We start from the raw sequence: 25,811 nt of genomic DNA on the forward strand, positions 1-25,811 counted from the left end.
TTAAGGCTGTGTGACACGTGACGCGAGCACTGTTCCTGGCATCTTTTTATAGCCTTGCAGATAAACTTTGAGCCTAAGAGCCAACGTTTTCTTTACCTGGTGTTGAACAGTTGTAATCGTTAACTCGCTGCGGTCGTAAACACGGTGCCACACTTGAACGAATGTGGTCTACCTTGGTTTCTTCACCAACTCGGCAACTTGGGGCAAAGTCTGAATGAAAGCATTAACATACAAGCTTAAGCATTTTCCAATCTTTGAAAGCTAGCAGCTGTCTTAGAAGTATAATGCTCGGGTTGATAAACACACTAAACCAATAAGCATATATGCGTAAAGAATGGTGAATGTGCATTCCTAGACCAAAAGCATAGACACCTGACGCCTTAAAGTACTGTAGAGTGTTGCCTGTGACAGTAGCTAACAATTAGACCCATGTCACAAAATGAGCACTTCTAGATAATAAATGGTGAAACGATACCGTGTGAAATTATTATTTTCAACTCAGGAAGAAAGGGCTAATTGTAACAAGGTAATAGAAACATGTGACAGTTAAAATAACGCATAGAACAAAATTACAAAGAAAACACTGGTAGGCAAATGTAAAAGTTCCTGACTTACAAATGGATAAAGTATGAAAAATATGGTCAACTATTACAACCAGGAATTGTCAAGATCTTGCAGTCGCAAACTACACTGACATTCAGTCGAGAAGCCAGAAATTAATTGAACTTATCTCTGATAAAAATAAAAACTTTCAATACGCCGTCTTGAACAGAATTAAAAAAAAATCTACATACACCTATTTTGTATGAAAATTAGTTTTCTATTTCAAATCAAAAACTTACCTGATCTGAAAATTCGCCTTACATTTCAGATCAGAGACTGTTTAATGGAAATTTTGTTTCCCATACAATAAGTATGTAAATGTGAAAAGTATGCAAGAACCTTTATTAACCGTATTTGATCGTAGAAGGTGTTAGTTTAAATTTTAAACTAACTCCCATGTGACGATAGTCTGACTGGTACTGCACCAGTCGTAATTCAGATGTAATGTGATTGCATTAGTGTCCCCTTCCTGAGTGAAGTTCTTCTCTTGTCCGTCGACTTTCATCTGCCGGGAAAGGTACAGACAACGTTATTTTATATATATATATATATATATATATATATATATATATATATATATATATATATATATATATATATATATATATATATAACTATAATATTAATCAAATAACAATATAATGTTTCTTTGTTAAAGTGATAAACTGTTCTGAAATTTATGAAAACATTAGCGTATTGTGGCCAGAAGTGCGTCTTCAGTTGCTAAGTTCCTATAGGAAATATTTCCTGTAATATTTTGACTCATGACTAAAGCAAGTATTGTCAGTTTCATACTCAGAAAATGGGTGTCAAAAAAGGTAATGCTTTTCATGGATCAAAAACACTTGCAACCGCTTTGCTTTCATTGACTATGAAAAGAAAGAAATAAGAAGAAGCAAATGTTACATTGTTATAAGAACAGAAACAAGTCACTGATAAATCGGCAGCCGGCACTTTGGAAATAGACTATATATATTAGAAATAATAACACCACTGCGAAACATTAATGGCTGGTTCTGAGTACGCTGGAATGTGGATTGTGGAATCGGGAGTCGGGAGTCGGGACCAGTTAGTTGACAGTTGAACAGGTTTTTGAAAGCGGTGTTGTCAGAGTTTTCCTTGGGTAACACAAGCCGTGTTAACGCCAACGAAAGACAGGTATCTATCTCACAAGCCGTGTTAACGCCAACGGAAGACAGGTATCTCCCTCCAAAACCTGATGCTTGACGAGGAAAAAACAATATACGAGGCAGACATTCCTGAAGTCGACATAGTCCACCATAGGCTGGTAATTATACCGAAGAAAAACGCTGTGCTGATCGTGAAACAACTTGGAAGAAACATCAAAGAATTATCAGCAAAGGCAGCGGTAATAAAAGAACTGCTGATTTTATCAAGTAAGTGTTCAGTTTAACACTGCATGTGGTAGATTACATAAAACTGTGCTACTGTTACGGGAAAGTTTGAAGTTATAAAGAGGATTTCGTTGGCAACTTACTGAATAGGCTGAAAATACTTCTAGCGGGTGAAACCTTATCTTATCCGATAACGTTATATAATAAAGGCACTTTATTTGTATACTTTACGGGTTTCATAACGAATTTGCTTGCTGTAAGTGAAAGTTACTAGACTAGTGCAAAATCTACCCAAACCAAATTAGTGTATGGTTTTAGGAACTTTAGGCCTAGGCCCATTAAATTATTCAACTACAGATAAATGAAAACGTATCACGAATTTGTTCATTTGTATTCATCCAACATTTTGCACTTTTACATGCAAGATGTTTGACAGCTTTAGTGTATGAAGTGCGTTTAAATTAGCAGGTAAATAACCTACATTGTATGTAAAACATTATTTTGGTTACCACGTCTTGAAACAACGAAATGGTTTATATTCAGTATATTTAGTTTTAATTCCATAAATCATCAGTTATATGGGTAGTTATAAGATCTGCTTAATAGGTTGTGTTTGGTCGAGCTGAGTTGCATGTTAGTTGTGCACGAAGTGCCCTTATATCAGTATGAGCTCTTGCATCGAGTTGCAACTTAAGTCTATTAGGTGGGAATAATATTGGTGACCAGCTAAGGAATAGAATTTTTGTGTTCGTACAACCAGTGAACAATACTGGTGGACGATTTATTGACTTTACTTGCTCTCTCGTCCATTTATCTGATGTATGCCCTTTAATCCTTTAAAAGGTAGGCTAGCCTCTTTGGTAATTAAACTCTGAATTTTGCTTCCCTTTTAGATGTTTCCTTGAACCAGGTAAAGGGTTTTTGGATTCCCGGTCTTATTGGCTAATACAGAACGGTACCATTTTCCATCGATGTGAGCCATGCTTTCCAGGGAAGGTGTTTCTTAGAAAGTTTAGATTCTGTTGCTAATATTTGATGATTGTTTAAACCGCGACATTTTCAAGCAAGCAGACAACCAAAATGTAAATTGCCATATATCCCTAACATTTTCGTTCAATGCGATTTGACTAATAAAAGTCCTTATAAGCCTATCACGGGCAAGCTTAAAATACGTTCTAGGTAAGCAAAATTCCTATTAAATGTACCAGGGTATTATGGACTTTGTTAAAATTACTTAATCCGACTATAAGGTACGAATGTTGAATATAGCTATTCTAATAGTTTTTTTAATGTGGTTTTCACGAGTTTGGCGTTCATTGCCACCGGAAACGGTTGGTTACACCATTACACCCTTTTATGTAACAGTAATGGGCGACTACATTGAGGGAAACCGAGGATTTTGTGTGGTAAGGAACAAAATAGAATGAAAATTGCAAGGATGCATTCTAACTTAACGAAAGTCACTGTAATTCATAAAGTGAAATACGTCAATGCATCCTCCTCCAGGATGGCACGCCATAAGCAGTCCCCCCCTCTCCTTGCCAAACCTGATGTAGGTGGCCAGTAATTATATCTGTCCCCAATCCCTACAACCTAACTCGACTCTAAAGCCTAGAAGACTGGTAATCTAAAATGAATGTCAAATTCGTCAAAAATCGCACAAGAAATTAGGCTATCAGGAAAACTGCATTTAAAATTTAAAATAACTTTTTTTTTTTCATGAGAAACTTAGGCTAGTCGGCGAACTCTAAAAGGCACAGTTAAAAAGATGTCGGTCAAAAATGACAGTCCCGTGTAGCCGAAAATGATTTTCTACGGAAATGACAAAACCTTGACAAAACATAAAAAGACTCACGTCAATGGTTGGGTCATGAAAATGATTATACTGTACTACCATTACTCATTAGTTGATAGTAACTACTGTAATCAGACTTGAATAGCACTTGAAGAGTCCTCCTGAATAATTCTAAACAGATAGTTTATTCTAATGAGAATTAAAGTATTCATTCACTGTTGCCCACACCAGATCCCTCCGCGTCACTTGTTTTGCCTTTTGCTCAGTGTCATTCCAAACATAATTCTTATCCGTAACATTCAGGAGGTTGCCAGAGTAATGCACGAAGAATTTGTATAAAAGGCCAAATTAATTATAAACAAGTGGCAGAGAAAGTTAACTCACGTTCTTGATACGAGGAGCCCCAAATATTTGAACGGTATCGATGAGTGATGTGAAACCAAGGGGTTCGGGTCATCTCCACATACTGTTGCGTCATTAGCGCTCAGTCGAGTGACTGTCAGGGACGTCTGGTCAGCTTCGAAGGTCAGATTGTGGTAAGGGGGATTTTGTTCAAGAGGCGTCATTCCATCGTCCATATAGAAATCTCCTGAAATTAGAAGGAAAGTGTCAGTTATTTACCTGAATATTAGCAATTGTTTAAAAAAAATTAAAAATTTGTAGTTCAATACATACGAACTCTGTAGGGGGGTTAATACTGTCAGTGCACCTCACGTGGTGCTCTGTAGGCATTAATTAAGGCTCTTTGCAGCTTCCCCTTGACCCCTAGCTGCAACCCCTTTCATTCCTATTCGTGTTCTCTTTCTTCCACCAGACTTTCCAACCTCTCTAACAATTGTTTCAGAGTGCAAATGAGTTGTTTCTCCTGTTACACCGTTCAAACTTTCTTTCTGTCAATTTTCCTTTCGGGGCAGAATAATCTCCTACATCCCAGCGCTTGGCGTTTGGCCTAAATTCTATATTCCAATTCCAATAAATGCGACCAAACCAACTTAGCACCCAACCCAAATCTGCTATCATGATTTCTGATTGACCTCCATTTTTACATCTTCAAAGCGTTAATAGTTGAGGCCTAGAATTTTAAACGTTATTTTTTTATTTTCTTTCCACTCTAGGTAATGGTTTTCAATAGTATAACTTCAAAAAAGTAGAAAGTGAAAAATCTATTATCAAATTTCCTCGTGGAGTCCCATTAAAATCATACCCCGTAGAGCTCCAAGTCCCTTCTAAAATTTTTAACTTTGTATCAAGGTTTTGAAAATTCTCAAGCAAAGAATGCTTTATGTTTAGAGAAAAATGTATATTAGCAGGCGAAGTAATTGTTGCAGCATCGGTACATGATTTAAGTAAGTTTCAGAATTAGGAGTTAATATATTGTTAGAAGGCAATTGACAAGGGACCTGGTTAAGGATCCATGCTTTTTATGTCTTGAAATTTTGCTTATACCATAGTGATGCTTTATTATGGTTGATACGTCAGTTTAAATGAGCAATTTTTCTGAAATCTTTTAGCGTCAAACCACTCAATAGTCAAAACTGGAGTCAGGCCTGTCTCTGTTTGTGTGATACCAAATTAATTAGCATGTGTTTCATCATGTTAGATAGATACATCAGTGTAAAGGAACTATTTTTCTGAAATCTTTTAGTGTCAAACTACCCAATAGTCAGTACTGGAGTCAGCCTGTTTGTGCTTGTGTGACACCAAGTTAATTAGCATGTGTGACTTCAGTTTTCACCAGAATCGAAAAAAAATGAGGTAATTGGGGTAAGATTATGGCGACAAGGTGTCAAAAGATGTCAGGCAGAAGCTATTGTATAGCTGTCTTTACTTGCGAAAACTGATCGAAAACTAAGTCTAAAAACTTCATTTTTTTTTTTTTAGTAACTTGGTGTTCCCTTTTGTCAGTAATGTTTAATTCACATAAAAATGAAAACCACAAGTGTACCAGATGCTGTGAACAGAAGCTCATCTTCACCAACGAGGGGCACTTGCTCTGAAACCGCAGCCTCGGTTGTAGTTCCTGCTGCTAGTGTAGTAGTCGTATCATTGGCCTCCAGCTCACAAGTCAAGGCAATCATCAGCAACAGAGGCATCTGCCGGAACTCTGCTGTTGTGTTGAAATCCTCCTGAAGAAGAAAGTGCAAAATGTGAGACGGGAATAAAGGAGGAGCTCCCTATCCAAAAGCTAACTTTCTACAACTCGCATTGTCTTTATCCATTGCCGCTTTGATGATGCTAAACAGTATAGCCTGAAAAGGTGAAGTTACAAGGGAGCGAGCACACACTCTAGTTATGATTGCTGCACTGACCTGATTTTGTTGTTAAGGAAATTTCCACACAATTTTTTATCAATGCCAGTGACGAAAGTAGCACCTGGTCAAAGGATGAACATATTCATTGCACATATCGCACAGTGTATAGGACAAACAGACCAGTTTTACACGAATACAGTGGGATTTTTTTGCTTGAGACTTTTACGAATGCAAGAGGATCGGTAATTCGTATGAAATTGGTATGAATAAATTCATGTAATCTTTTCTTTTGTGTTTAAAGGAATGAACATTGCAATTGCAGTAGGATTTTAAATGATGCCAGGAGAAAGAATAGTAAATTTATTAGCTGAAACACTGTCACGTAGCCTGTAAGCAGAACTCTCTTCACCTAACGCGCGCGAGCTTTCCCCATTACACACACACGCACACACACACTATATATATATATATATATATATATATATATATATATATATATATATATATATATATATATATATATATTTGTGTGTACGTGTTAAGCTTTTCTCTTAACAGAGGGCGAAGGGTCCAGAAGAAGGCCAAAAACACGATCGCTACCACAGTACTACAGTCACACCTTCACTGATCAATCATGGATGACCCCATGTAAAATAAAACTTTTACGGTAAAAGCTCCCTCTTAGACCTTCACAGGAGATTTATAGTTGCGGAGTCGAAACTCCGGAACTCATTAGTACACCATTCACCAATGTTTTGGACGCACTCACGCTCCCTGCATGGATAATGAAGTCTTCCATTCCAATACCTCTTTCGTACCATCTCCCAACCCATTCCAGGACTCTCCCCTTCTCCATTCCCTCCCTGACACTTCTGAGCGATGCACTTTCCCACCTGCCTATCTTTGTCCATTTTTTCCACGTTACGACCCACCTTAAAATAATCTTCATTTATCTTTGCACCTACGCTAATCTTTTTACTGCTGAAACGTATCTCTACATTTTTCATTCTCACTTCTTCTCAAGCTGTATATACTAAACAAACAGTTCATCTCGAGAGCTTCAACCTTTTATCGTTCATTTTATGCAACGTACATTCTTCACTTCCATAATTGGAGAACTGGCCCGAGAACCCATTGATAATTCCCCACAGTGGCTTCGAAACACAGTTAAAGTTTCTGCCCAACCTTATGCACGCGCCTCTTCTCTTATCTTGGCATTATTCGTTGCATTTTACTCCTAAACACTCTTGCGAACCAACTGCTTCCATTTCTCTATCATCCATAGTAATATTTATTTTTCCTTATCCATGGTTAGCATTTACCCTCACGCTATTGCTCTTACATGTACTCTCAGCTTTTCCTCCGAAACACTCAGTTTTTTTACTAGCTTCTGAAGCGTTTCCTCAGTATCACCAATGAGCACAGAATCATCTGACATCAACCATTTCACTCTCCATTCCCGACACGTTATCATGACGCAATTTATATTTACATGAACTGGGTCCCGTCCTTTCTTTGAGATCTCGCATCCCACTATCCTAAAAGATAATGAACAGAGCCACGGAGACATGATGCACCCTTTTTGTGTGTTTTTGTGTGTGTGTGTGTGTGTGTATGTTTGTGAATTACTTCAGGTTATTTCATGAAATATGATTACTAACTTCACATCCCTCTCCCTTAGCAAATCAGAAGTGTATCGCTCTACTTACATGAAGGTTTCCTTGTAAAGCTATTATGGAACCACCTCGAATGTGAACATTCATGTCGTTGAGAAGGGTTGGTAAGATCAGGTTTTCTCCGTCTCTGGAGTTGCTAACCAAGGTTCCCTTGTAGAAGTCATACCTTTGAGGGTGAAAAGTTGATGAGTTAAGAACAGCAGTGATACTTAGTTTTTAATAAGGAGATATATATATATATATATATATATATATATATATATATATTATATATATTTAAAATAAATAAGACAGCCCTAGTGATGTGTGGTTTTCGTCCGTCTTCCTCTGATATGCTTCCTGAGTATTTCTGTTCACTGTATCACTATATATATATATATATATATATATATATATATATATATATATATATATATATATATATATATATATATATATATATATATATATATATATATATATATATAGGTATGGATACTTGATAATGTGGACTGTTTGTCCAAGAAAGCTTGTAACTTTTTTTAAATAAAAACTCCATTAGATACCATCCAGTTTGAATGAGGTCCTTTTAGTAATATATATATATATATATATATATATATATATATATATATATATATATATATATACATATATACATATATACATATATATATCAGTATATATATAGATATAGATATATGTATATGTATATATATATATATATATTATAGAGAGAGAGAGAGAGAATATACATAAATACATATATACATACACATACACATATACATATATATATATAAATATGTATATTATGTATATGTATATGTATATATATGTATTATAGAGAGAGAGAGAGAGAGAACATACATACATACACATATACATATATATATATATTATATAAATGAAACTTGATTAGGGCTAGTACTTTCAACATAGTTGCATCTTCAGGCTATGCCTGACGATGCCATTCATGAGGAGGTACTAGCCACAATCAAGATCTTCATTTTTCCCTTCAATGTATTTTTTAATATTTGGTGTTCATCTCACGTTAGCTCACATAGACACAGAAACAGTTGCTGTATACCGTATATGTGGTATTATATTTTTTGAGTAATAAATAAGCCTTCAAATATATAGTCTGTGCTGTGTTCCGTAGAATAGCAATAAATCTACTTTCACTGAAAATCACCTTTATGATTTTCATTTACATTTTGGACATATTAATGCACAAGTTTTTCTGTCAAAACGAACCCATATTGTCAGTTAGACTATTAATTCAATAGTTTTTCTGTTAAGACGAACCCGTATTGTCAGTTAGACTATTAATTCACTAGTTTTTCTGTTAAAACGAACCCGTGTTGTCAGTTAGACTGATAAACCACATGAATTTATTCTTACCAACATCCCGGAGGGAAATGTGCGTCTGTTTTCACACTCTTGCTCTCGTCCACCCTACGGAAGACGGGCGTCACCAGCAGGGCCTTTCCCAACATGAACTGCGACTGCAGGGCTCTGGAATCTGTCGAGCGCAAGGATCAAAGTGGCTAAGAACCAACTGGTTACCAAGCATAGGTCTCGTTACCTAGCAACGGAAGCTACAGCGTATTGTGGAATCCGAACCACATTATGGCGAGAAATGAATTTCTATCACCAGAAATAAATTCCTCTAATTCTTCATTGGGCGGTCGGAGAGTCGAGCGCTGGGCCAACAGCGTGCTAGCCGAGAGCTCTACCCACCCTCCAATGGAGAACTAGCGCAAGGATCAACCGGTCGTAATTGATAAGAGTAGTTTTCAGTGACATAAAAAACATTTCAGGGAGTGATAGAATGCTTTAGCCTCACATTGGTATTTATAGTGCGCATTATCCTTTTCATCGTTATTTTCAAAGTGCTCATAATCACATGTCACTAAAATGGTGAAGACATCCACAATGATGTCAGTGTACATTTTATATATACAGTATATATATATATATATATATATATATATATATATATATATATATATATATATATATATATATATATATATATATATATATATATTGAAAAAATATCTAAAACGAGAGCTTTTCGAGAACCTGCTCGATTTTCCTTCTCATTTGAGAAAGATAACCGAGCGGGTTGTCGAAAGCTCTCGTTTTGTGTATATATATATATATATATATATATATATATATATATATATATATATATATATATATATATATATATATATATATAAATACTGTACACTGACATCATTGTGGGTTTATTCATCATCATTGCTACTAATATTCGAAAAGTTTTTAATGACCTTATAAGCTTAAAAAAACCTGTTTTGAATAATAGCATTACTTGGTTGAGCATTGTAGTATTTATATTAACATTAAAATTTCCAAATGTCTGAAAGGAAGAAACCCCGTAATCTAACACCAAGTTATATTCTGACCATTCAATTTTATTAGCTTACCTGGATCTTGTGGGAATTCGTAGAACAATGGCCTCGCTACTGGGGTCCCCGTTTCGTGAGCTTCGTAAAATAAGTCATAGATGTATGGAATTAACATATACCTTAACCGGATGAAGAGTCTGAAATATAGTAGAAGTTTTTCATAGAAATTTGCTTGCGTGGTTATCCAAGGATTTGCTCAAAATGGCTCGCTCCTCCAGGAAGTAGATTTCAGTTTTTTTTTTTTTTTATATAACATTGCCTGGATATCCAAGATCTGTGACTGAGAAGACTGAACAGAACACAGACTGTGACTGTGATGTTGAAAGGTCCGGTATACGTAGAGAGATGTTGTATTATAGCCCAGACCTTATTTATCATAAAGAAAATGATCTCCTGGGAATTTGCGATCATTAAAATAAGGAAAATCTTCGGTTACTGTGAAGGATCGCTATATCTTTTCTTACTGAATTGGTGCCTAGAATTTTGTTTAATTTTAGCCACGCGCCCTTCAGGTAATGGTCTCAGTTGAAAAGGTAACCATAATATATATATATATATATATATATATATATATATATATATATATATATATATATATATATATATATATATATATATATATATGTAGAATCTACTGGTCACTTTTACCAGAAGTTAAGAGAAGTTAAGAGGGCATTGTGGCTATTAGAATTACATATATATATATATATATATATATATATATATATATATATATATATATATATATATATATATATATATATATATATAATATATATATATATAATATATATATAATTTACTAAGAAAGAATTTGCTTACTCAACATTGGGTGTACGTTCCCTGATTTGGCTACATTCCTAAGTAGAGCTCAGTGCTATTAGCCTCATAGCTGGCAAGTCTTGTTTTAATGCTGATACTTGCTGTCCGTCTATCGGTCTTAATATGTTCGTTAGTCTATTTATGTACCTTAATTTAACTTTCTACCTTCGTCGAAGGGCATGGCTGGAAGTTATGTTCATCATGTCTGTTCATGCTGTTTGTTTTTATGTGAAACTTATAGATGAATTTCTAGCATTTCTCGGAGTCAAGTCTTGGGTCATGGAAAAATCTAGTTATAGGATTAATCCGATATTTTTTTCAAGCGCTACAAAGTCCAAAGAAATAAACATTGTTGACTTGTAGTTGATTTAGTTACTGAATTAAAGAAAAATGCCTTCATTAACAAATTATGACTGATATCATATCATCTCCCAGCCTGTAAGATTTTGTGCAGATCCTGACTGCTAACTGCATCTGAGGAATACAATTACGTGAACAAATGGGACTGGTGTGCACACTGTGGCTGTAGTGTAGTTTCTTTTTCATCAGACACAGAAAATTAGGCATGAATTTAGACTTGCTGTGTGAAAGAATTATGCAATAAGTGTGGAGACATTACAGCCCAACTACTCTTAAAAAGGCACACTGGTTTCACTGTCTCCACACCGAAGGCGGAGCATGACGCTCTGAAACTGTATGTTTGCATCTGAATATATTGGTTCTCCAATCTGCGGTTTTTTTTTTCAGGTCTGAAAGGTTGATACTGATCTGCTATCTTCAACTGTGCACTAACCACGGCTCAACTGTGCACTAACCACGGGCTAAGCAAACTAACCTGACATTTTCCATAAACCCGGATGTGAAGTCCGTTGGATTACGAGGTAAGTGGTGATATTCGTAGTGATTCATCATGAAGGGAAGGAAGACGCCCATCTGGTGACCTCTGAGGCAGTATTCCGCCCTCATGAAATTTTCTGAAACAGCAAGGAAGACAGTAATACTGTATTGTATTTTGGTCTTTGTGCGATAGAATAAAAGCCACAACTATCTGTACTGTTTTCGTAAATGTTTACGCTACTTTTATATCGGGCTCTTAATAACAAATATCAAAAGCTTTTTTCACTGAATATGAAAAGGAAAATTGACAGCTACCCAGTTCACTGAAATCAAGCCTCACTGTTGGCAACTGCGCCGTTTGCAGACGTATACACTGATTTTATTTTATTGTCATAGCAGTCAAAAACTGTATTTTATCGTTAATTTAACAGGAATCATATAAAGGGTTTTTCCAGTCATACGTAAAGGCTCACCTTTATGCGTCGGATGCATGAGCGAGATAGATGAGAAGGTACATGTGTATGTATATGATTATGTTTTTAAAACCTTGTGTGTTCTTGCCCAGAGAATAAGTGTGCCTTGTGTTCTTACCCAGAGAATAAGTGTGCCTTGTGTTCTACCCAGAGAATAAGTGTGCCTTGTGTTCTTACCCAGAGAATAAGTGTGCCTTGTGTTCTTACCCAGAGAATAAGTGTGCCTTGTGTTCTTACCCAGAGAATAAGTGTGCCTTGTGTTCTTACCCAGAGAATAAGTGTGCCTTGTGTTCTTACCCAGAGAATAAGTGTGCCTTTTTAACTGTGACAGGCAAGATCATTATTTTCCGATTAATAAAGCTGCTAAAATGCTCTTGTATTTCTCAAAGTTAACAGTAGGAAAAAAACAGAAGATATTCATATGTTTCTTTTAACAGTGATCACCTGTGTCATTTGTGCTGCCGCAGATAGGTACACCTGTAAAGGGGACACCATATAGCCCCATCTGTAAGATGTAGGTAAGAGCCCTCTGCTGTGATACAAAGTTAGGCTTGTAATTTCCTCCAAACTGGCCCCCAAAAGCGCCACTTCCTGCGAAGGTGGATTGGCTGAGTACCACAGGACGGGTAGCTGTGTCCAATGATTTCTGTGGATGATAGGCGTCTGTAAGAATAAACACGCAAATGTGGAAAAAATAGGAAATCTCGTCCTTAATGATTTTAAATTCTTTAAAATGTCTTTCAAGACTTATTTCTGATATAAAATATGATTGTGTTTCGGTGCTGGTAATTACAAATCACAACTTGAAGAAATGTGATTTTAGAGGTAAAGCATAATGTTAGATCTTCCGGTCATTTGAGAAGCATAAATTACTTTGTATCCACATAACATCATGTTCGAGCAGTCTTATTACTTGATCTTTGATTCTATTGTCTCTCCATATAGTCTTTTATTATTTGTTTTCTCGTGGAATGGGTCAACGAGTCCCTAGTTTCGTAATACAAAATTTCTGTAAATGTTTAGTAAAGGCATTACGAGTGGTGTTGCATGAATGCGTTAGGATTGTAGGTAAATGCATCTTTACGTAGGATCTCTTGTGCAGATACTTATTAGTCATACTGAAACCGGAAATTAAGTAAGCTATGTGAACCGGTTCATCTTATATTACGTTTAGAGTAGACTTGACATCTTTTATAGAGAAACGATGGCCCAAATATTATGGTAGGTAATTTGATATCTGAAAATGGACTCTAAGAATTGTTGAAAACCTGTTTTTATATTACGATCCCGTTAATAAGAGCCAAGAAGTTTGCAAACCAACGAGTCAGCTGCTGCTGCTGTTATAAATGACTTCGGTTAAATCGTATCTGTCTCTTTTACTTGTTTTAATCAACACAAAGATTTTAGAATCTTCTTCTTGTAGATAGTCTTTAGTTTTCTGTAAAAGAAAACTATTGTTCCGGCTTTGTCTGTCCGTCCTCACTTTTTTCTGTCCGCCCTCAGATCTTAAAAACTACTGAGGCTAGAGGGCTGCAAATTAGTAAGTTGATCATTCACCCTCCAATCATCAAATATACCAAATTGCAGCCCTCTAGCCTCAGCAGTTTTTATTTTATTTAAGGTTAAAGTTAGCCATAATCGTGCCTCTGGCACCGCAACAACACAGGCCACCACGGCTGGCTGAGAGTTTCATGGGTCACGGCTCATACGGCATTATACCGAGACCACCGAAAGATAGATCTATTTTCGGTGGCCTTGGTTATATGCTATACAGAAAACTCGATTGCGCCGAAGAAACTTCGGCACATTCTTTTACTTTTTTTTATTCAACACTGGTCTTACATCAGGGGAAAACTGCTGCCGTCAAGGATTGGGATTTTACTCAGTGTAAGGCAGGAAGGAGTCCTGGAAAAAAATTGTGGGTTGAGCTTACTCTTGTTGCCTTATAAAATACAGTGTCGCTGAAAATTATGACAGACCTTAAAAGCCTGGCAGCCACAGCATTTGATCTCAGTGGGGTTCGAAAACCAGTTGAATAGGAAAGAAAAACTCCTACCTTAAACTCGAAAACCAGTTGAATAGGAAAGAAAAACTCCTACCTTAAACTCATAAGTCCTTTGGTGATGGTAACGTCCATAAGAATTGTGGGAGATTATATGAGGTCTTGCCTCTCCTTCCAGAGTCTGGTGTATTAGCGATGAACATATTGTCTTGTTGTTTAAATCTGACATACCAGCAGGTAGGAAGGGCACGTCGTAGCGAGGACAACAGAATTCCGGCTGGGTCTCGTTGCAAGCTTCTTGCAGTGCTGCAAAAAATGCATTACAGGGTAGTTAAGGCATATTCATCTTAATGTTTTGTTTTCGTTTTTCTGCTTACTTATGAATTAAAGTGAAATGCGATTGATATCTTCGTTGCAACAGTCATTATATCAGCAGTCTTACAAAGAGCTGGATTGTCAAAGGGAACAAGCTTTATTGCTTACATTGTCGTGCGTTTGGAAGCGAGAGGATTGTACAGGCAAATCATTTCAAGCCTTTTGTATGAGAAACGTAGTGTCATTATACAAAATCTGCATCATTAATTTAATCAAATGCTACTCGTGAGCCAAGTTAGTCTCAAACTGTGGACTGTTTCGAGCTCTTGTACCCTTTATTATTACCAAACTTCCTTAATAGTCCCGGAGCGAAAAACTGGAGGGGGAAATGTTAGTGAGAACACGTCTGTTGCAATTCAGGTCGCTAAAACTTAGTTCCTCTTAGTATCGTTTAGACTAAAACTGAGTCCCTCTCAGTACAGGGTTCTAAAAAGACGTCTTCTCATTCAGGAAATTAAGACTTGGAGGGGTTGAAGCGGAACTTCGTGAGTTCTTTCTTAAAGTGATGATACAGCAACGTCAATATTAACGCAAATGAATAGATGGCTCTGGAGGGACTGATCGGGATAGGAACATGGGGAAATTCCGTTGACATTAGCAGTAAGAGAAAAGAGCTCATTCTTCGCGCTTACTCACAGACGCCAACTGGAAGAGTGTAGTTGGGATAGGCCTGGTTCATTGGTGAATTCTTGAAAAGTACAATACCGTCGGATTTACTGTAGAGGTCACTTATTCCGTCAAGCGCTTTCATCCAGTCTGTGATATTACTATTTATGAAATCTGGATATCCGACAGTTTTCTTAGCCACTCGGCCGTAGTAGTCTATGACCGTGATGTTTTCTCCCGACTCACTTTCTGTCTGCAAGGGTGATGAAAAATGTTAATGTTTTCTATGGAATTGGCGTTTAAACGTGTCAAAAATACCCTGAGGCAGGAAAAATAAGGTCAATTTAAAACTGGAGTTCATATGAGAGTGATGTAGAAAGCACTGTAAGCTATTTGTCTGTCAGGTAACAACTAAAAACCTTTAACTACCTCTTTAAAAAAAAATTCAAACTCAGAAGAACAAGCTTATAAATGATCAGACTTGAAATCACTAACCTGTAGGAGCAGATCCGATCCCTTAGCTTTTTCATAAGCTTGACTTCCAGACTCTAAAAAGGGGTACTGGACGAGCCAGAACCTTCGTCCGTTAGTCTGTAGACTCTGGATGCGTTCCTCAGCTTGTTGTGAGAGGGGCGTGAACGATCCAGGAAAAGCGAGCCTGGCGTCTATGCAGTCGCTCTCGTACGGCAGTGCCTTCTCTGTCATCTTCTCGAAGGCTTTGCTGCAAGCATTCATCAGTTAGACATTGGAACTTCAGAAGTTCAAGCGAAGGTGCAGTACATTACTACCCTAATACTCTTCTCCTTGCATTTCAATACATTTTTATCTACTTATTAAATTATTAATTTTTCCCCCTTTTCTAATGTGGGGTCTCTTCTTTCTGTATCTCCCTTTACCTCCTCTTACTTCTTCAAAGTTAGGTTATTTTTGGGATGTTCAAGAGTGTGCTAGAAAGTTATCTAATTTTTTTCACTGTATTTAACATACTCCTTTTCCTCCTGTTATTTTATGCTCTGTGTAATTAACAGGATGATATTTTGGTCTGCCTTAAACCCAGTATATACCTGTATTTTATATATTGAGAAGGTTAATTCATTTCGACAATAAGTTTGGGAAGCCAGACTTGAGTAATATTACCACAGAATTATGATTATACAAACGAAGACTCCTCAGGTAAAGTCACTTAATCAGATGTAGATGACCCTAAAGCAAAACACACAGAGTAGCCCTTGACTTGAACAAAAATGAAATCGTCAATAGTAACGAAAGACATTTATGAAGATCACCGATAAAAATCTTTGAAGTTACTCACTCAAACTCCTTGGTGTCCGCTGTTGTACGGCAGAGGTGGTACCCGAGAGCCCAAAATGGTGGCATTGCCGGTTTTCCTATCAAGTCCGTGTACTGTCTGGTAACATCCTGAGGTGTTGGTCCAGCAAAGAACCGAAGATCGAGTGAGCCCCCAAGCGCCCTAAAAACAATGGCTGGTACAGGATGAAAGCCAATTTCCAGTGGAGCAGAGTTGTGTAGATAGACACCGTGCACACTTCCATTTCCTTCGAAGTTCATGTAAAATGGATGGGAGCTGTGAGACATAGTGTCATCATCATCATCCGTATCTGTATTGAAAAGTTTCCAGCGAGGTCTCTCATTAGAATTGGGGATGAAATTGTAATTTCCTCTTTGCCCCAGTCCATAAATGTGGTAACTGCTCACTCTAGCAGTGATTTCCATATAGTTTCTGCTGTATATAAGTGGACCAAACACAGTATTGAAAAGCTCCTCTCCTGTTTCATTTCTTGTGATGGATACGTTGAACTGCCCACCAAGGTCACTGACAGTGACGTCCAATTTCCATTCAGAGGGACTGTCATCTGTGAAGTCGTCATCTACATCTTGTGCATTCATAGGATCCCAGATTTTTATCCTTACCGTATCTGGTCCCTTCCTCTGGACAAGGACCCTTAATGGCCAAGCTATATCACTGGTAGGTGTTGTTTCATCTATGGGCAAAAGGTCAAGTGTGAAAGATGTCTGTTCCAGACTGTAAAGAATAGGTTTTGGTGTTCTTGACTGCCTAACAGGTTCTGGTATTTTTGACTGCCTAACAGGTATGATGATGGTATCTCCACCCTCCGTAGAATTGTAAACATAGTAGCCATATTGGCTGGGGATAGTATGAAAGCACTTAGGAGCGTATGGGTCAGTCGGTGCATCATCATAGCAGCAGTTGGCCTGGTAACAGACTTTCTGGGACATATTAATAGTACCAGGTAGGCATTCCATCCTGTAATACAAAAAAAAAAATAAAAATAAAAAAAGAGAAAATGCGAGTTTGTATTACATTTTTTACACGTTCTTTGAAAAAATGCAACTTATTTCAACTATGTCCAATGCTTCGACACTTCAAGTCTTATTGAATCATTGCATACAAAAAAGAGCTCACTTCAGTTTTCTAACCTGTATGATATATTAAGGCCACAGTAATTCTTGTAGTCTGGTGGAGGCAAATTTATGAAATGCCAGGAGAGAATGTAAGGGACCATTAATCCAATTAGGAGGCAAAGAATGATGACATAAATGATGCGTAGTTTCTCGTTGAAAACTGCATTATCCAAGCAGGTGGGTTCTGTATTGAAGTAAAAGGCAACAATTTTTGTAAGTTCCCAACTTTAGTTAAGCTACCATAATTGTGAAAATGTTTCATTGCAAGTGTAGTGTTGTTTTATCTCTTCACTTTTTATTAAAGATTGTTCTCGTAGTTTCAGGAAAGAAATTAACCCTGTTGTTTGTTAAGGATTAAAATGTACCAAATCTTCATACTCTGCAATTCTTATAAACCCGTGCCCTTCCCATTACTCTGCTGAAAAAGTCCTTGGGGTTATGTAACATTCATAAAGACCAGCGTGGTATCTGTCATAATTGTTAATTCATTCATCTACCATTCTTCCTCCCTCGTGTGAGACACTGAGGTGCCACTGGTCCCAATAGAAAAAGGACTGTTCCAATCTCAGGCTACTGTCCTGCAGTTTAATCTTTTAATATTGCCGGAGCACTGAAAACTTTAATCAACTCTTACTCCTTTCTCCCCTCGATTGCAATTCCCCGTTTCAGGTCGGTAGCATAGATTCCAGGTGATAAAGCCAACGAATATTTTTTTTTTATTCCTATCTTACTGGTGGTATTCTGTCATGTTCTTATACGATATATATCAAATACCTATGACAATACTTACTTTTCTTGTATTGTAATTCCTTCTTTGGTGCAGTCCGTGCTTCTTCTGTTAGTTCGGCCAAGGAATCCTGCGGTGGCTGACCAGTATTGGGTGGAGCTTTAGTGTTTTTGGTCTTCCCTTTTCTCGTCTTCTGTCTCGCAGGATTTGAATCGAGCTCGTCAAGATGCTGGGCTTCTGTGTCTCCAATATGGGTAATAATCACCATGCCCTTCATCTTCCTTATGAATGACATCTTGCCCTTGTTTTTGTTGATGGCTTAGGTAATACTCTTTTTATCCTAAATGTTTTAGCACAGCAGCCTAAAATAATGAAATGAATTGGAATTATATAATCCCATTCTGTTAGATATATGCTAGGATATGCAGACGGGAGATTAACAGATTTATTATAAATTTAGTTCTGGATGAGGGTGTATGTTGTCTCTGTCGTTTGATATTTTTATGGATTGAGTGATGGCAGAAGTTATGGAAAGAACTGATGTAGGAGGAAGTTTGTGGGATAAAAACTGAGCTGTCAGTTGATTGTGGAGTGGCTAATGTATACAGTGAATACAGTTCGTTGGTAAAAGTGACACTACAAAGACTAGTGAAGTATGAAACTGTTTGTAAGAGGAGAAAAATGAAAGAGAATTTTATTAATGGTTTAGTTAAAATTGTAGATAAAAGGAAGCCAGGGAAAATTGACAATGAATATTGGTGTGGCTGGCAGAAGAGTGGAAGTAGTTGGTTCATGTAGGTATTTGTATGTAATTATAGCAGACGAAAGTAGGATAACACGGGAGGTGAATCATCAGTTAGAAAGAACATGGAAGGTAGCAGGATCCTTTGCAAAAGGTCTGGAGGTAGGAGCAAGAGTTTGGGTGTATGGCAGGATTGGAGAGTTAACTATTATATTTAACTTAAATAGGGTAACGAAAGGGAAGAAAAATAGGTGAAAGCGTCTGGGGAGTTATATATGATGGTGGAAGAGCTGAAATTATATATTCGTATAAGTTACTCGAGTATTAAATGATAGTTGATGAGACAAGAGATGAGTCAGAAAATAGAGTAAGATAAATAGCACAATATGTGCAAAAGATTGGGAGGCTTAAATTGTCGGTGGAAGCTCCAAGGCTGGAATGTATGAGGGGACTGATGAGCCAACTCTCCTTTATGGAGCCAAGTTGTGGGTGTTGAATGTAAATGAAAGAATAAAAGGTTGACACTGCTGTTTGTGTGGTATATGAAGTGTATGAAAAATTGAGAGGGTAAGAGTTGTGGAGACAGCGGAAGAATTTGTAAAAAGGTTAATGTGGATGAAAGGATGGATCAAAGTATTTTGAAATGGCTTGGTCATGTGGAAAAAGTGACAATGATAGTTTGGTGAAAAACAAACAACTGAACAGTGTAAGGGATAGGGAGGGGAGGAAGACGTAGAGAGCGTTGGATAGATGGCACAAAAGAGGTATTAGAAAGAAAGGGCCTTAGTGTCCTGGAAGCATGAGAACGTTTGTAGGTTAGGAGTGAATTGCACAGTTTGTGTGTAGGGTGGTTTGACAAGCTGCTGATGAACCTTCTTTGCAGGCGTATTTAGTGGCTAATATTGTGAGTGTCACTGTCCATTGGTCAGTCCATGATTTATTTAATTGCTTAAGCCAACAATGACAAAGATTTCAGTGAACCCTACCTAAATGGGTCCTCCTCATTTTGGTATCTTTGAGCATTTGTATGTATAGGTCAGTTTTATTGTATGTATAGATCAATTTTATTGCATTATGCGGATTTTAGGGGGTTGCTTTGATTATATCCTGTGGAGGAATGAGGAATGACATCTTTGGCTCATTTCATTGGAATGCACATTTTGAATAATGATAATTTCCCTCACAACCATATATAGTTTCAAAGGCTAATTGAATGCTCACGGACTGCCCATAAGAGCAAGAACTTGTGCTGGCCAAATATTAGCTTAGAATTTAACAACTTAATGTATTTCATGTAGTGAATTGTTTATTGGTCCCAGAACTACATAGGTTTCAGCCTCATGTGCTACGGATTCATCCATCGGCCACACAACAGCTGTGGAGAATTCTTTTTATTATTGTTAATTGAAATGTGTCAATATTTATGCAGAATAAGCCATTTAAAGACCATGAGCCTACAAAGCAAAATTAATTCCACCCTTCAGTCAAGCAGCAGATAAATATTATCATTATTTTAGAACCTAAAATGTCATTAACTACGAAAGAAAGTCTCCCGTGTGCGATAAAATAAGAAACACTACTTGGAAGTTGGACGTTAAATAAGTTTCATTTACTATTTTTAATTCATTCCACATGCCTTCGAGGAAAATGAAGAGTCAAACTTTTTCACACACACACAAACACACACACACTGTACTGACATAAGTTTAAATATCACCTTCAAAAATAATATTTGAGGAAGCCACTCAGTAAAGGAGCTCATACATAATTTTATGGTAGAATTTACATTTAAAACAAGTTACTATTTTCTTAAAGCACAGGTTGAGTTCGATACGGTATGAACACCGAATTATTTTTTCAGCAAAAATCTCTATATAGTTCGGTGCATATTACCTTAGTATAGACATCGCTACAGCCACTACAACTGGTTTAGCATCACGCTCAAGGTGATAGTTTTTAATGTAACTTTGCGCTTTTTAATGGAACTTTTGTCTTGATGCAACTTTTGCGCTTTCTTAATGTTAACTTTTTGCACTCTCTTAATGAAAGTTCTGCGCTTCCTGATGTAGCTTTTGCACTTTCTTAATGTAACTTTTGCACTCCTGAAAAGGAATCCGTACTAGATAAGCTTCCTTCGTCGCAGAACTGACAATCCCGCAGTGTCGGGGCAAGAATTTTAAATTATCTTATCGGATTTATCGGCCGAAGTAAATTCATTCTGATAAGGTAATTATCAGCGATAATAAGTTTTTTTTATTGTAAACAGAACACAGAACAGTTAGGCATGTGAAGTCAAATATTTGATTTATATCTATTAAATAAAAATCTCATTAGTGTTGGAATATTGTTTCGGAATTATCATTCGCCTTTGCTTTTTTTTTCTTTAGTACCATTAGCGTTTGTTTGTTATATACTATTTCCGTTTTTTTTCGTGCATCACATTAGAATTTGACAAGGGAATTAGGTTGCCCGTGTGTCAGCTTGACACGGCAAAACATTCATGTTTATCTTTAATTAGCTGAATCGCTTGATCTTCGCGCTGGTGATAATGTTCCCGATTAATTTTCTCTGACGAATTACCCAAATTTCAATTTCTGACCATTATTGAATCATTTGTTTAAATTAGAACGAAATTACTGATAAAAACACTTTAAAAAGCACAGGTGTATGATGCAATGCAATCTTCCTTTAAGCAACCAAATTGTAGGCCTATGTTGTTTCATAATATCCGTTGTAGGTATCTGTTACTCGTGACTTTTCCAATTTTTTTTTATTAAATAGATATTATTTGTTGATATATAATTGTTCATTTCTTTTCGTTATGAATTCAATAGTTCACTATTCAGTACACTTTCATAATGTCCCGGTGAAATATTTCTTCAAGCCATCGCCTTTTTATACTTTCTCCATAAGTATATTTGAATATTTCATAATCTCCATAAGTATATTTGAATATTCCATAAGATAAAAACACTTTATAAAAAAGTAGTACAGGTATTGATTTATAAAAAGTAGCAATGATTATCGTGCGGTTCCGCGTTGTTCGAAAAACGTGAAAAATGTCTGTGAAATAAGCAGCGAACTTATCAACTCCTTTCGACCTTGTGGGATAAGAATGAACGAGTTGTCCTGTTAGTGGAGGGGGCGGGGGATGACGGCGAGAATGCCCCATCTTGTTTCCGAATTTTACACCAAGTAGCCAACATTGGTGGCAAAATTGAAGTCATTAACTTGTACTTTGGCGTTATTCAACACCAATGAAAATCATCAATCAGGCATATGGTGCAAAGGGCAGCTGCAGAAAAGAAAAATTCCAGGAAAACATTCCTTGCATGGCGAAGTGTAGAAAGTGCTAAAGATTCTTTGGTGACCATCCAGCTGTCCAATGTCTTGGCCTAACATGGCTCCATCTTCAAATATCCAGAAATAAATTCGTCCGTCAAGCCATATGAGCCAAGCATTATACTGTATATCAGTGGACTCACTGTTTTTAGGTAGTTTGACCCAAGTCTAAGAAACCAGACCATCATATATAGAGTAAAAACCTCTATCCTGTAGAGGGGGGGGGGAAATAGTGCATTCTTTGCGGCGTCTCTTCGGCCCAAAGCTGTAACCCCTTTCATTGTATTTGTCGCACCTCCGTGCATATTCTCTTTCTTCCATCTTACTTTTTACCCTCTGCTAACAACTTTTTCACTGCGAGGTTTTCCTCCTGTTACACCTTGAAAACCTTTTTACTCTCAATTTCCCTTTCAAAACTGAATGACTTCATAGGCGCCAGTGCTTGGCCTTGGGCATAAATTTTATATTTCATTTCTAATTTATATTCCACAATCTCTCTAGAGCGAAAGTTTCGTTGTGATACGAAAGCATATTTTAAAAATAATCATTATTTGTTGGGAGCCATTCAGCATTGGAATTCAACACAAATATGACGACCAGACAACCATGCCGTCATCAACATGCACTGATAAGAAATTCAAGGAGGAAAATTGAAATGATTAGATAGGGTTTATCAAGTCAGTGTGTGATAAGTGCATTATCCCAGTCATTTAATCACCTTCATTATTATTATGATTAGTATCAGTGTAATAAAACAAAGTAAGTAGAAATAAGCTGATATGCAGATAAAAAAATAAATGGAAGTAAACTAAAAACAGGTGATAACGAGACTCAGATACAGGGATAGAGAAGAGTAAAAAATAATATTGAGGCAATGTTGCACGATGCTTAAAAAGGAGTACTTTAAAAGGTGAACTAGATTTAATATTGCATTAGATAGGTTGAGAATACTGGCGTGGTGAAGGGCATTTGGCTCCACCCCAAAATCTTGACCATGAAAGTCAACAGTTGCAACATACATCACTGTTTATAAAACCAGAAGCCTATAGTACACAGTATGTGATTAGAAAACTTATTATAAAGGCTTTGCATTATCTTATGAATATAAAAAACAATAAGATTATAAAAGTTTTGCCCAACACTCCACCCAGACTGAAGTCCAAGCACGAGAAACCTTGCAAAGAATTACAGGCTTAATTTGAAGAAGTTTGGTATCCTTTACGTGTCATATGAAAAACTGACAAATAAAATACCAGGAGTATGATTCAGGTACCTATGACTGTATGTGTTCGATTTTATGAGCCCATTTATTGGTTCATTCAGTTATGTATTTTCATTTATTTTGTTTTTGTGTTTTCATTCTTGGGTTTTCTGTTCTGAAGAATTGAACTGAATATAGAATTTAGGTCAATGGCCAAGCTCTGGGGCCTATGAGGTCATTCAGCGCTGCAACGGAAATTGACTAAAAGGTTTGAAAGGTGTAACAGGAGGAAAACCTCGCAGTTGCACTACGAATCAATTGTTAGAAGAGGGTGGAAAGTAAGATGGAAGAAAGAGAATATGAATGGAAGTACAGTAAAAAGAACGAAAGGGGTTGCTGCTAGGGGCTGAAGGCACGCTGCACAGAACTTTAAATAATGCCTACAGTGCACCGCACAAAGTGCACTTACGGCCCTACCCCGCTACGGGGTCTGTTCTGAAGCAGCTTGCCAAGCAAATTCAATCCCTAGGATTTGTCTGTCTTTCTGGAGATTTCGAAATCCACAGAGGATTACCTAATCACCTTGACACACCTTCATGTACGTCACTGTTATCAGCGGATATAGCTCAACCGTGATCGTTGTAACGTCTGTTGGTAATATGATGTCAGTCAATCGGCATGGTATCGTGTCGGCATAATTCCATATTTGTATTGCATGAGGTTAAATAACATTAAGCAGTACTGCGGTTCCTTTTTTAAGTTATCCCAATGAATTAAATTACTGGAATCGATATTTTACGTAAGACATAGTGCCAAATTCGTTATCTGAATCTTTGTTCTCTACATGAAGGACTACAACTGGCTTATTCTTGGTAACGCAAATGCGTAAATCATTATTTTACCCAAAACATTGTGTTGATATAAAAATCGTAAAAATTACTCACATCATCATCATAGTTCTAATAAAGTATTTGACTAATTATTTGATCTATTTAATGTGAATTATCAATGCGATTAACGTAACGGCTCGGCAAATCATACTTTGCAACAATGAAGGCTGTAGCTGTGGTTGATTGTAGTGTGATCGTTGACTGTAAAATGTAAAATGGCAGACCTCTGTTTACGTGTATCGACATGATCAAGTTAACAACACTATCAGATATTCTATGGAGAGTGAGAGAATATGTTCAGTGTAGAGGTTGAATTTGCTCAGTCCTTGGATAGGTGACCTCCGAAGGAAAACAGGCGCACAGAGATTCCCGTGGCCATTGCATTGTGGGGTTGTAGGCATGGGACTGGCAACCTCGTCTCATAACAAATATTGGAAAACTTGAAACAGCTCTTGGGAGTCTGGTATGAGCAGCAGTTTGGCCACAGGAAGGCCGGCCAGAAAACATTGCTTTTTCATTTTCACCAAAGCTTATTGTATATATATTTATTATTAAAAAAAAAGTAAAAGTTACTGCATATACCCGAGTGTACGGAAGGGTAAATAACTGAACCGACACCTATCATAGAAAATGGATTTAAGATAGAGATGAAATGTGCGGTTGGGGTGTGTTAATTACTAAGGTGATAGATAAAAGTGTAAGGTGTCAAAGAAACGAGCAGGTAAAAGTTACTGCTACTTTATTACAGATCCAGGCAGCTTATATTGCGGCCGACTGACGCCGGGCGTGCGAGAGACAATGGAATTGACTGTGACCTGAGGTCGAAACAATAAACAATAATATGCAGTGAACGAGTACAAATTACAATACAAAACATACAGAGCTACAATATGGATACAGTCTTGATGCCTGTGAATGAAGAAACATGTGATACACAATGTGTGACATTTGTATAAATACGCATAAAGTAAAAATGATTAAAATGCGTGACCTGGCACGTTTTAGGCGTGACTAATTGAGCTTGAAGAAAATGGGAAGTCACCAAAGAAAAACAAGCTCAGTTGACTCCGGAGACTTAATTAATGGCGCCTTACGAAACACTATCCTGGCGCCGATTTGGTGACTTTACAAATCTCCCCCCAAGACGAGGGACGCGTCTGACTAATCCGGGGCTATCTGCTGGGACGCTGAAAGTGCGTGGCGGCTCCTTGAAGATAACGGAGGGCCTCCCGCCTGTGAGGCTGCTGT

At 37.1% G+C, this 25,811-nt stretch overlaps 2 protein-coding genes across 4 annotated transcripts in view; one reads left to right on the forward strand and one right to left on the reverse strand.

The window, feature by feature from the left end:
• Positions 1-25,811, forward strand: part of LOC136836734 (vitelline membrane outer layer protein 1-like) — a 276,601-nt gene that overhangs the window by 5,898 nt on the left and 244,892 nt on the right. The window lies entirely within an intron of this gene.
• On the reverse strand, positions 136-21,291 carry LOC136836730 (lysosomal alpha-glucosidase-like). 2 transcript variants are annotated; one of them, XM_067101251.1, is made up of 15 exons: positions 21,024-21,291; positions 18,452-18,750; positions 17,677-17,845; positions 16,529-17,503; positions 15,712-15,937; positions 15,247-15,469; positions 14,333-14,541; positions 12,678-12,879; positions 11,759-11,897; positions 10,120-10,238; positions 9,065-9,185; positions 7,715-7,847; positions 5,699-5,879; positions 4,138-4,342; positions 136-1,108 (listed from the first exon to the last, which is right to left on the reverse strand). In XM_067101251.1, exons 2-15 carry the CDS (start codon positions 18,681-18,683, stop codon positions 1,105-1,107), a joined length of 3,138 nt encoding a protein of 1,045 aa, XP_066957352.1. In that variant the 5' UTR covers positions 18,684-18,750; positions 21,024-21,291; the 3' UTR covers positions 136-1,104. The 2 variants fall into 2 exon arrangements, with proteins under 2 accessions (XP_066957352.1, XP_066957351.1); XM_067101250.1 differs by having other exon boundaries at positions 471-1,108; positions 21,251-21,290.

Source organism: Macrobrachium rosenbergii, chromosome 56 (genome assembly GCF_040412425.1).
Source record: "Macrobrachium rosenbergii isolate ZJJX-2024 chromosome 56, ASM4041242v1, whole genome shotgun sequence".
NCBI classification, from domain to species: domain Eukaryota; kingdom Metazoa; phylum Arthropoda; class Malacostraca; order Decapoda; family Palaemonidae; genus Macrobrachium; species Macrobrachium rosenbergii.